The sequence below is a fragment of the Primulina huaijiensis genome, chromosome 7 (assembly GCF_012295235.1).
Source record: "Primulina huaijiensis isolate GDHJ02 chromosome 7, ASM1229523v2, whole genome shotgun sequence".
NCBI classification, from domain to species: domain Eukaryota; kingdom Viridiplantae; phylum Streptophyta; class Magnoliopsida; order Lamiales; family Gesneriaceae; genus Primulina; species Primulina huaijiensis.
The window spans coordinates 962,297-973,089 of record NC_133312.1 but is presented as its reverse complement, the minus strand read 5'-3'; the positions used below and the strand labels follow the sequence as shown (position 1 = coordinate 973,089).

Sequence of the window (10,793 nt, the reverse complement as noted above, 5' to 3'; positions counted from 1 at the left end):
CACGAACTATAATAATTATGAATCAAATTGATTATTTATTGTTGTATATTATTAATTAATATCTTTTAGATTTGACTTTTCAACAGTGCACAGAAGCACAGAAGCTCAATGGCTAGTCAGTACGTTCAAGTAAAAAAATATTAAATCTGAATTTCATTTTATTTTTGTAATTAGAAAAAATCCAATAAATATGAGCATATATTTTTACTCCTATTAGATATATTATGAATGATATACTTATTTAAAAATTAAAAAAAATACATAAAGATTAAAAGAATATTGTGTAGAATTTTTATAAAGAAATACACAAAAAAATATAAATGTAAAATATAAAATTTGATGGTTAAATTATATTTTTGAAATTATAAAAAATTCAATTAACACATGATCCACAAAAATTAACTTTAATTATTAGCATCATGCGGATTATGCTTGATATTAATATTTAACATATATAATTTTATCATTTAACAATTATTAATTTCGATATATATACATATATATATATATATATAACTTCACTATGCACTCACGTCACATGCTACAATGGTGGTCAAATAAATGTATTTTGTTGTTGAAACCACATGGCCAACCAGCAATTCCGCATGCAACTATATGTTTTAATTTCGACACAATTTCACAATTTAATTAGGTTCTACTCATTTTAAGCTAAAAATCACTATGTATATAATATTTTTAAGGTAATCTATTGGATTTATTTTTAATATATTGATTAAAAACTATTTAATTTTTTAAAAAGATGACTTGAAATAGAAAAATGAGACGCCTTTCACCCTCTTCACCTCTTTCATTTCACACACACATATCTTATGTTATAATGGAAATCTTATATTCTAAAATTTTCAAAAAATAGTGAATTATAATATTAAATGTTTTATTTAGTGGATAATAATGTAAATGGACAAAATAACATAATAAAAGATAGTAGGTGACCATTTACAAAATTATTTTTTGTACGGAGTTCCATGAATTAGGAACCATGCCTTGGGGAAATAGCTTTTAATAATTGGGCACTTTGACACTTGACCAAATGACAATCTCGAGAATTCAGGCTTGTTTCAGGACACAATGTTGTTCACATTTTGCCAGATATATTCTTATTTCCCATCATTGTCATCCCACATATTTTTTTTTTTTGGGATTGGGATAGTATCGGATTAGGGAAATTGGGGATCAGTCCCTACCCGTCATTTTTTTTTGTGTTCAGTCCCTGGGTACTTTTTTAGTACCACATTTCCACATGAAGTGTACCACATTTCCACATGAAGTGTACCACAATTTGTATGACATAGTACCACAATTTTGTGGGTAGGGAGTGAACCCAAAGAAATATTTTGATTGGAGATTTTTTACCAACTTCCCCTATCGGATTTCCAGGGAAAATGATTTTTTTTATGAATTAAATTGTCTGATTTTGGGTTTTGGTCTATTCATTTTTCAAAATTTGGTTTTTGTATACTGATTTTAATTTTTTGTTGTTTTGATACGATGATTTCTGGAGTGACATTGGACTACTTAGCATTTTTCAACGTCACGTCAACATATTCTGACATATCACATTAACATTTTTTTTTGTTTATTCAGAACTATGATGAAATATGACTTGATATAATTGTAGTTCTTGTCATCCATGCGAGTGTCGAAGACATTTCTTTAACTCTCATATGCTTTCCAAATTTTAAAAAATGTTATAGATAGTAATAATGATATTCAAATATTTTGAACTGTATAATAATTCAAACATCACGAACAATAGTTGTGACACATGTTTGTTTAATGATATTCAAATATTATGATATTATCTCCTTCTTTGCAATTGAAATAGTAAACATATATTATACTACTATATCCATAACATCTTTAAATTTCACCTGACAGTTTATAATCTCCTAAGATATAAGAATTTACAATTATTTTCAAATAAATTTATCCAAACAAAGACATTATACACATATGAACCTATATTATTTAAAATAGAAATAATAATCTAGGCATACACACAACATGTATGTACTATATTATGTAGATTTAGCATAAACATGATATGTATCTAGCATCTACACACTAATTTTTTTCTTAAATAATAAATTAAATCATAAAATTATAAAAGAAAATTGATATCCAGGTTCTATAATTGAGAAAAATATTTAAAATATGTTTTTTTCCCGACAACTGGTATGGACTACTTATTTTGTTTTTGCTGCGACTATTGATATTTTATTATTTTGCCTGATTATATTTTTATTTACGTGATTTATATGTTACTTGAGAAAAATGTTTTATGTAGAATTTCCCAACTAACGCGCGCCAGTTTGTATTCTACTCAAATGCTTGATTTAAAAGATAACGTTACCCAAAATAAGTGATTTCAAATGATCAATTAAAAAATATGGAGATATGAACCTCAAATCCAAATGATTTATTAATATCAGCGAACTATGCATAAACGTTGCGTGTTAAATAATGACTATTATTTATATAAGTGTATTATAAAAGTGACTATAATTTATATAAGTGTATTATCAGTGAACTATGCACACATGTGAAATAATGGCTATAATTTATATAAATGAGTGATAATATTTTTTTTTATTTCATTAAACACTTAATTTTATGTATTTTTCTCTAATTATTCTTGCATATGAGAGTTATGACTAAAAATTTATACGATAATTTAATAAAAATCGATAGCTGATAAAATGACGTGTGACTATTGGATAAAAATTAGGCCAAGTTGTTCTTGGGCCTTTACATGGCGGCGGATCGACAGATAGTTAAAGCAACATGGGCTCAGGAAAAAAAATAGCCCAAGAGCCATTTTATTTTTTACATTAATATAATATATTTAAGTAATTTAAGTATTTATTGACAGTACAAAAATTGTTTGTTTATTATTATTTTTTTAGACAGTACAAATTGTTTGTTTATTTAACAGTCAATGCCCATGAATTTTAAACGAAACTAAAAAATATAGTGTATACAATATAAATTTTTATATTTTAAATTTATTATATATAAACTAAGTCGAACAAAAATATTACTAAAAATATATATTAAAAAGAAAGAAAATAAAATTATACAAAAGTTTATATGAAATTAATATATTTTTAAATTATTATTTGTTTTGATTAATTTGATTGAATTTAATTTTTTATTTTAATTTTTAATATATTTTAATTTTTTTGGTAATCTTAATATATTTAATAACTCGAATTCAGATCAAATTAGTTCCATTTGAGTTCGACCTTGATTCAAAAATTGAAAATTCTAAATAATTTGACTAGAATTTGGTTCAAATTAAAGCTCGACTTCGAGTTTAACTCGAAGGATTCGAACATGATCACGATCTATTCGAACTATCGCTCGAAAATAAGTACTCGAAAGACTTGAAATTTATTTATTTAATATATAATTATATTATATTAATTAAATATAAAGGATGGCGAGCTCAAGTTTGACTCGAAAAAAATTCAAATATGTTCAAGTTTATCTCAAATTCGATAAACTCAAATACAAATTAAATATTTTTCGAAATAATTTTAAAATATCTTGAACTGACTCAATTTGTTTACGATAAGAAGTTTGGAACTGTAAATTTAAAAAAGCTTCTTGTTGTTTTTAAAAAGAGGAATTGTAATTTAAAACAAAAGAGTTCAAACCCAAATTCACTCCGTGTGTTATTGTGCGTCTACGAGCCTTACAAATCTGCCAACGCTTATTACCGATTCCGATTTCTACACCTTTCTTAGCTCCAGATCGGGCGGTTCTCTCTCTCCACTTCATCGTAAACAGCTGTCTCAACCTCTATGCTGTGTTGTACTTTTGATTTTTGTATTGGATCATAGGGTTTTCGATTGACAGGAGAGGATTTTTCTAGGTTTTTAGTCAACGATAGTTTAATTTATTCCTAGTTTTGTTTTTAAGGCGTAATCGGTGATATCAGCGAAGAAAAAGGAAGAAAAACTGTAGGGTTTTGTCGCATTTAACTCCCTTTTAAAATTGAAATCGATTGAAAAATTGAGTTGTTTGTATTGTGTATGTCATTGTTTATTTGCTTTGCTTAATTGTTGCTTGATACTATGAGTGCTGTAGGAGGCTCTATTATTATGCTTCAGGAATAAATCGATATCTGTACTTACTAGTGATGAAACTTTTTTGATTATGCATGTTGGAGGTTTTTCTTGTGGGTTTTTTGTTCCCTTTTTTTGTTGTCTTATTAAAAGGTTGAAGCTATCCAGATTTCATAGGAATTCGATGTTTCCAAATTAGTATGATTGGATTTATAGTGTGTAATATAAATTCCTGAAGTCACTCACGGGATGGAATTTTCAAATATTTGCAATCTGTCGATACTATTTATGGGTTCAGGTTTGGTTGCTAAGAGTTAATTTGATAAGTTGTAACATAGCCTTTTTACAAATCTTTGGGCTACATCATCCCTTTTATTTGTTGCATTATCTATGTGATTAAGTTGTATTGATGCCTCATGTAAAAAAACCATTTTATTTATTTGCCGCCTTTTGCAGTTTGTTGTCTTAGTTATCTGCATATACTCGCGTTTTTCTGCTAAAGATGAATACGCAACAAGTCATGCAGACCGGGTCTAATGGATACAGCCGTCGTAGAGCTGATAAGGGCACTGTCACTAGGTTTGACAGTAAATTCAATGTTGGAACCACAAATTCTGGCAGGATATATTTTGGTAAGCGTCAACGTATCGTTGGTATTTGTGAATGCAATATTTCTTTTCCTAACACTTATAATGTCAGGTAAAGGAGGTGGGCTTGAAATGCCGTCACGTGATCGACTAATATATTTAACGACGTGCCTTATTGGACATCAAGTGGAAGTCCAGGTGCAGGATGGATCTGTATTTTCAGGAATATTTCATGCAACAAATGCTGAGGATCTAGGTATATAGAAAAGTAAATTCACAAAGTTTACAACTATATCACTTATGGGTGCTAATGCTTTACTTTATTAGACCATGGTTCTGAAATTCGCTAGGCGCTAGTCGGCCGCCCGACTGGCGCATAGAGCCTAGGCCGCCTAGGCGGATTTCACGGTATTAAGAGATTTGTAATGGTCACTTTGTTAAAATCCAATTGACACCTGGTTCATTCCTCCTGCTTCTTCTGCTTAAGTAGGAGCAGAATAATAGACAATGCAAAAGAAATAAAAATAAGAAAAAAATTACTTTTAGGGTCTGGTTTGATTTTCTTATGTGCGCAGAAGTAAATAGACAAAGATGAGAGTGGCGTGTTAGGGCAAGCGCAAGCCAACAAATTGTGGTTTTAATTGGGCTTTCAATCTCAAAAAATTAAAAGCACGAGCCTATAATTCTTTCTTTATGTCATGTTCTAGTTTAATTCGGTTTTCAGGAATTAAAAGCCCAAAAAAAATTTTAAACACCTAGGCCTGTCTTGAACCGCCTAAGAGTGCCTAGGCGTCCTTGCCGCATAGGCTAGCCGTCTAGAACCTTTTCGGTGCGGCAAGCGGCGCCTAAGCGCGTCAGCCGCCTAGGAGAGGCCGCCTAGCCCGAGTTTAGGTGGCTGCCTAGCCCGAGTTTTAGAACACTGCTTTGGATCATGCTTTTGCAAATAGAATTTGGTTTTTTCTTTGAAAAGCGGCCTTTGTTTTTTTTTTTTGCAGGAGTTGTTCTCAAGATGGCTCAATTAATCAACGATGGTTCTTCTGGGCCGAAAAATATTTTGGATTCTCCAAGCAGGCCCCCTCCAAGGACTTTGATCATACAGGCTGAGGATTTTGTGCAACTAAGGGCAAAGGTTTTGCTTTGTCCTGCTTCTTATGTACACTTGTAAAATATTTTTTTGATACCATCATACCAGATTAGAATGGCTGTCAATATGTGCAAATGCAATTATGTATTGAAAGACTTATTCTTTTTCAATTTTCCAGGGGGTGTTTTTGTAGCAACATTACTGCTGAAGTTGTCGCAATTATGAAGCAAAAAGTTTCTAATCAAATGTCCACTTTGTAATTTGAAATTTAGCTGATAAACTTTGTTATTGAACTGAAACAGGGCGTGCCTGTTACCGGGGATGGTTTAACCAAAGAAATGCAGCATGAAAAGAAGCGAGAACTTATGACAGATTCCTCCATATCACAATACCGGCATGTTGACATGGGAAAAGAATTGCAGCCTTGGGTCCCAGATGACAGCGATCCCAGTTTTCCTGAAATTGAGAACACATTTGATGACCATTGGAATAGGTTGGAAATCTCATGTTACCTATCTTGAAGGAAGAGCATAATGGTTCTTTCTTTGTTTACAATAGCGTCCCATTGCACGCAATAGTTGGTTTTTTTAGTAATATTTTTTAGTTAATTCAATAGGTTTTTTTATAATTTTTTTTAGTCAAGTCGATTTTAGTAAAAAAAGTTGGTAATTATACTTTGTATCAATATAAGGGCCAAAAAAACAAAAAGTGAAGGGCAATGTGGTAATTTAATTGAAGGCAGACCTAATTGTGTCGGTCTCGTTTGCTCAACTTTAATATAAGTATATAGATATAGATGTATGATTGGTTATTAAGGTACTTGAAATTTCTATTTCTCTGACAGTAAATATTGTTTAATACAAATACTTTGTTGTTTTAGATATGACCATATATTAGTTGAAGCAGTAAACCTAATATAAATTTATTACTGCCATTTAATTTGTAGAAGAATCAATAGTTATGTCAGGATAAAGCTTCAATGGAGTATCATATAACTTATTTTTTGTTGTTGTTTTGACTGAGTATTATTATCTGAATATCAGGGGCTGGGATCAGTTTGAAGCAAATGAAAGTTTATTTGGAGTGAAGAGCACCTTTAACGAGGAACTTTACACAACAAAGCTTGAGAAAGGTCCTCAGATGAGAGAACTAGAAAGAGAAGCTATACGGATAGCTAGAGAAATCGAGGGTGATGAAACCCTTGATCTTCATGTGGCAGAGGTTTGACCTAAAATAGGCTATTTTTTTTCTTTGGATTTTTTTACACCTTGTTTGTTACTTTACAATTTAATAACATCATGTTGTTTCTGTAGGAAAGGGGTGTTCAACTTGATGGAAATCTTGAAATTGATGAAGAAACCAGATTCTCATCAGTATATAGGGGAGTTGATGACCGTGGATACGATGAGATTGAGGATGTATCATTGGATTCGAAAAATGATGAAACCTTTGGGCATGTCTCTGATTCCGCCACTGAAATCCCTCTCATGAATGTGAGTATTGGGAAAACCAGTTATGGAACTCTAGCGTCATCAAGATCTTCACCAATGGTATTTCTTGTCTCCGATTTCGTTTTCTTCATTATAGTATTTTGCCTTGTTAAATAAAAGTTCTGAATTGTTTTCCTGTTTCAGCTGGTTCACCGATTCATATTAGTTTCAGTTTCCTTTTTCTTTTGGTACCTATGCCTTAAAATGGTTGATAGGGGACAGTGTTGGTTACCAATTCATCATTGAAAAATGAAGTGAAAGGCAGAAACTATTTATATGTAGATTTGGACTTGAATAAAATTTTGTGGCTTTATCTCAGTCTTTTTGTATTCTCCCCTATGCCAGTGTCTATTAAGCTTGTTTGTGTTGTTTCTGGGCGTTATTAATAAACCTATATGTTTTCTGCTCATTCTCTTTTTCCTGGTGTAGGGAGAAGTCCAATCTTCTCTGAGATCTAGTAGTAGGGATGTTTATCATTCAAATTCTGACGATCATTCACTGCTATCTGAACAGCTTCCCAAAGATTCCTCCATCACTGACACCGGCAGGTTGTTGTACAATTGTCTGATATCTAATGTTTGTTGTTTCATTTCAGTTACTATTATGCTAGTGGAAAAGCATAACTTAAAAAATTCTGGGAACGAAGCTATTTATCTTTGAAGTCAAATGTTAGCTCTCATTAAAAAAAATTAATGAAGCATCTAATCGGAAAATTTTCATGTAGACTTCATGATAACCAAGATATTGGATGGGGTGGGGAAAGCAAAGAAAAGCTAAAGGTGAGTGCATTCTGACTGCTATTAAGTTGACTTGTGTCTTAAAATGTTACTGTCTGACAAATTTTTTCCCCTGCAGGTAGTTGACCGAAGTCAAGTGTCAAAAGTTGAGGGTAAGCAGCATTTTCTTTGCTGATAGCGTTTGACAGTGTATCATATTGATATAGAAAATCTATGAATATACTTTCTAGAGAGTCCCCTGTGATAGTTTTATAAGCTGATGGTTTTCTGGCAATTATCGAAGTATATTCATAGATTTCTAATTTTCTCATTCTGTTGGGCCTCGTCAGCTCTTTTACTTGAGCAATTTGTCAGTTTTTACTTTGTAGAACTTTTTCTTTTTTTATCTATCGTTGCATTTATTTGACATCAACTATATCTTTGTTCACAGATTCACATTTGCTTTTGAGACCAAAGATAGAAAACTCTGACAAGGTTGGATTGTCACCAAATGCTACTGCATATGATCCATCACATACATCAACCAAGGTTCAGGAAAAGGCAAGTTCTTCCAGTATGCTGCTGGAAGGTACTATACCTTTCAAAACACAAGGGACCGCAACTTCTCTTGCCAGGCCTAGCAGTTCTGCATCATCCACTTCTGATCGTGGGGGAGGTGCCACTTCAACTTCTGCTGGCCGAGGATTGTCACCAAGTTCATCTGTTGGCTCATTGTCGTCTGAGAAGTCAACGTTGAATCCACATGCTAAGGTGGGAGTAGTGGTTTGACAAAGCAATTTTTTTTGATATGGCAGTTGTAATTTAGCCACTTTTCTTTATTCATGGCTTCGATAATGGATGAAATGCACAGAAGGATGGTTATGGTAAATAATTCCTATCTCTTATTCTGCTGTACATAATGTATCCTTCTCGTAATTTTCTTACTCTTCAATTGTTTTTGCAGGAATTTAAATTAAATCCAAATGCAAAGAGTTTTGTTCCCTCTCTAACGACTCTGAGATCACCTTCTCCAGTTGCTGATAGTTCCTTCTATTATCCAGTTAACATGACTGCAGTTCCACACATGCCTGGGATGCCTGTAGGTGTCGGGGTATGAATGTAACTCTTGCTGCTAGGTTTTAGTTCCAGTTAAATTACCAAGCTTCTAACTTCTCTTAAATGACTTTGTTCATCTGAAAGCTTAATGATAGATGACTCAGTTAATTAATGCTAGTAGCATTTTTGAATGCTACATTTATTTGTTAACAAGACGTCAGACTTGTTAGTATATCGCAAGCGTCCATCCACCAAGAACCTAGTTATTGATATACTGTTACAATATAATTATACTTGCTTCTTCTTTTTGGTCGGCTAATTATTTTCTTTTGCAGATTGGACCTTCTTTTGCACCGCCACAGCCTGTTATTTTTAATCCACAGGCTGCACATATGCCACAACCCTATTTCCATCCGAGTGGAGCCCAGGTTTTTTTCCCCATCATTGATGGCTCTGCTCTTGAATATTTTCACATTTCTCCATCTACATGGGAAGTAAAACTGAATTCTTCGTATGCAGTATGGGCAGCACATGATAATTGGACAGCCCCGGCCGGTGATGTACATGCCAACATATCCAACAGTAAGATAATTGTTTCTTCCTTCTCCTGTTCTGTTATTCTATGTTTCAGTATGTGGTGTGTTTTAATTGTCATCTTGCTGTACTTAGTGTTATTGGCTGTTATGGTGGAGGAAGAAAACAACAAGTTGATCCGTCTCTTGTGCCATTTGGATTAAAACAGTAAATGAAACTGAGATTGAAAAACCATTTATGAGCAACTGTTCGTATTGTTCTTATTGACTCATTTATTTAGTCAATAACTTTTGAGCTTTGAACTAACTCTGTCAAGGTGGCTTACTTCCCTTAACGTGTTCATCTGATTCATCTTCTTTCCCCCAGGATGTGCCTTACAGAGGAAGGGAATTTTAGCCAATGTTGGTGTTTACTGACTTGTGACAATAAAAGGGGGCGGATTAACAATTTTCTGATGACAGACTGCTTGGAAACATTTTTTTGCAAGAGCCCGGCAGCTTACAAAAATTTTATAGATGCTTAGATATTACATGTGCCTAGATGAGATTCGGTTCTTTCTGGAAAATCCTGCATGTCAATGGATTTTCCATTTCTTAAATGTCTCTTTAATATGTTCTAACATGGATTAGTGCTTCAAATTTCATCCTTTTTCTGGGTACTTAAAGAGGAATGGAATCATGGTGATAGAACAGTTTAGATTTGGTTTGTGATTTAAGCACTACCGGATATCATTTTTTGTCACCTCCTTACTTGAAAGCTGGAGGTACTCGTGCTGCTTGTGTTCTCAAAATCTGAGTTGGTCTATAGATCTTGGTTTCAGAGCAAAGAAGGTACTTGTGTTGGACAGAATATGGTGGAGATAACGGAAAGCCGACCATATTCGAAACAGTACTCTGGTGGATGAGCAGGGCCTGCACTGCACATTGTCGTCCTGCTGTTGAAATTATTGATTAAAATTGAAGTCGAAGTTAGATGTATTACCGTGGTGGCAATTGTTTTCTCTCTCTGTGTTTTCGAAGTTCTTATCTTTCATCAAAGGTTTCTTGGGTTTTACTTTTCCTTTGGAATTATTTTTGTCGGGTTTGATGCATCCCTTATGGTTAGTGAATACAATAATACATGGTTATTGATTCAGAAAAACGGATACAGCTTCAGCATATCTTACCTGATATACTCTAATTTTTTTGCAAAAGTAAAAAACGTATTGTGGAAATATAGGACTGGTGCGTGTGTAC

The 10,793-nt window shown here is 32.8% G+C and overlaps 1 protein-coding gene across 4 annotated transcripts; it reads left to right on the top strand.

Moving 5' to 3' along the window:
* Positions 1-3,645: 3,645 nt before the first annotated feature.
* Positions 3,646-10,596, top strand: LOC140980875 (polyadenylate-binding protein-interacting protein 4-like). Of its 4 annotated transcripts, none has more exons than XM_073446957.1 (15): positions 3,646-3,805; positions 4,548-4,723; positions 4,791-4,934; positions 5,674-5,807; positions 6,065-6,255; positions 6,806-6,983; positions 7,076-7,255; positions 7,682-7,800; positions 7,977-8,031; positions 8,108-8,141; positions 8,420-8,739; positions 8,933-9,079; positions 9,360-9,452; positions 9,544-9,606; positions 9,925-10,596. In XM_073446957.1, exons 2-15 carry the CDS (start codon positions 4,594-4,596, stop codon positions 9,952-9,954), a joined length of 1,818 nt encoding a protein of 605 aa, XP_073303058.1. In that variant the 5' UTR covers positions 3,646-3,805; positions 4,548-4,593; the 3' UTR covers positions 9,955-10,596. The 4 variants fall into 4 exon arrangements, with proteins under 4 accessions (XP_073303058.1, XP_073303059.1, XP_073303056.1 ...); XM_073446958.1 differs by having other exon boundaries at positions 7,076-7,312; positions 7,766-7,800; XM_073446955.1 differs by having other exon boundaries at positions 3,647-3,805; positions 7,076-7,312.
* Positions 10,597-10,793: the final 197 nt, after the last annotated feature.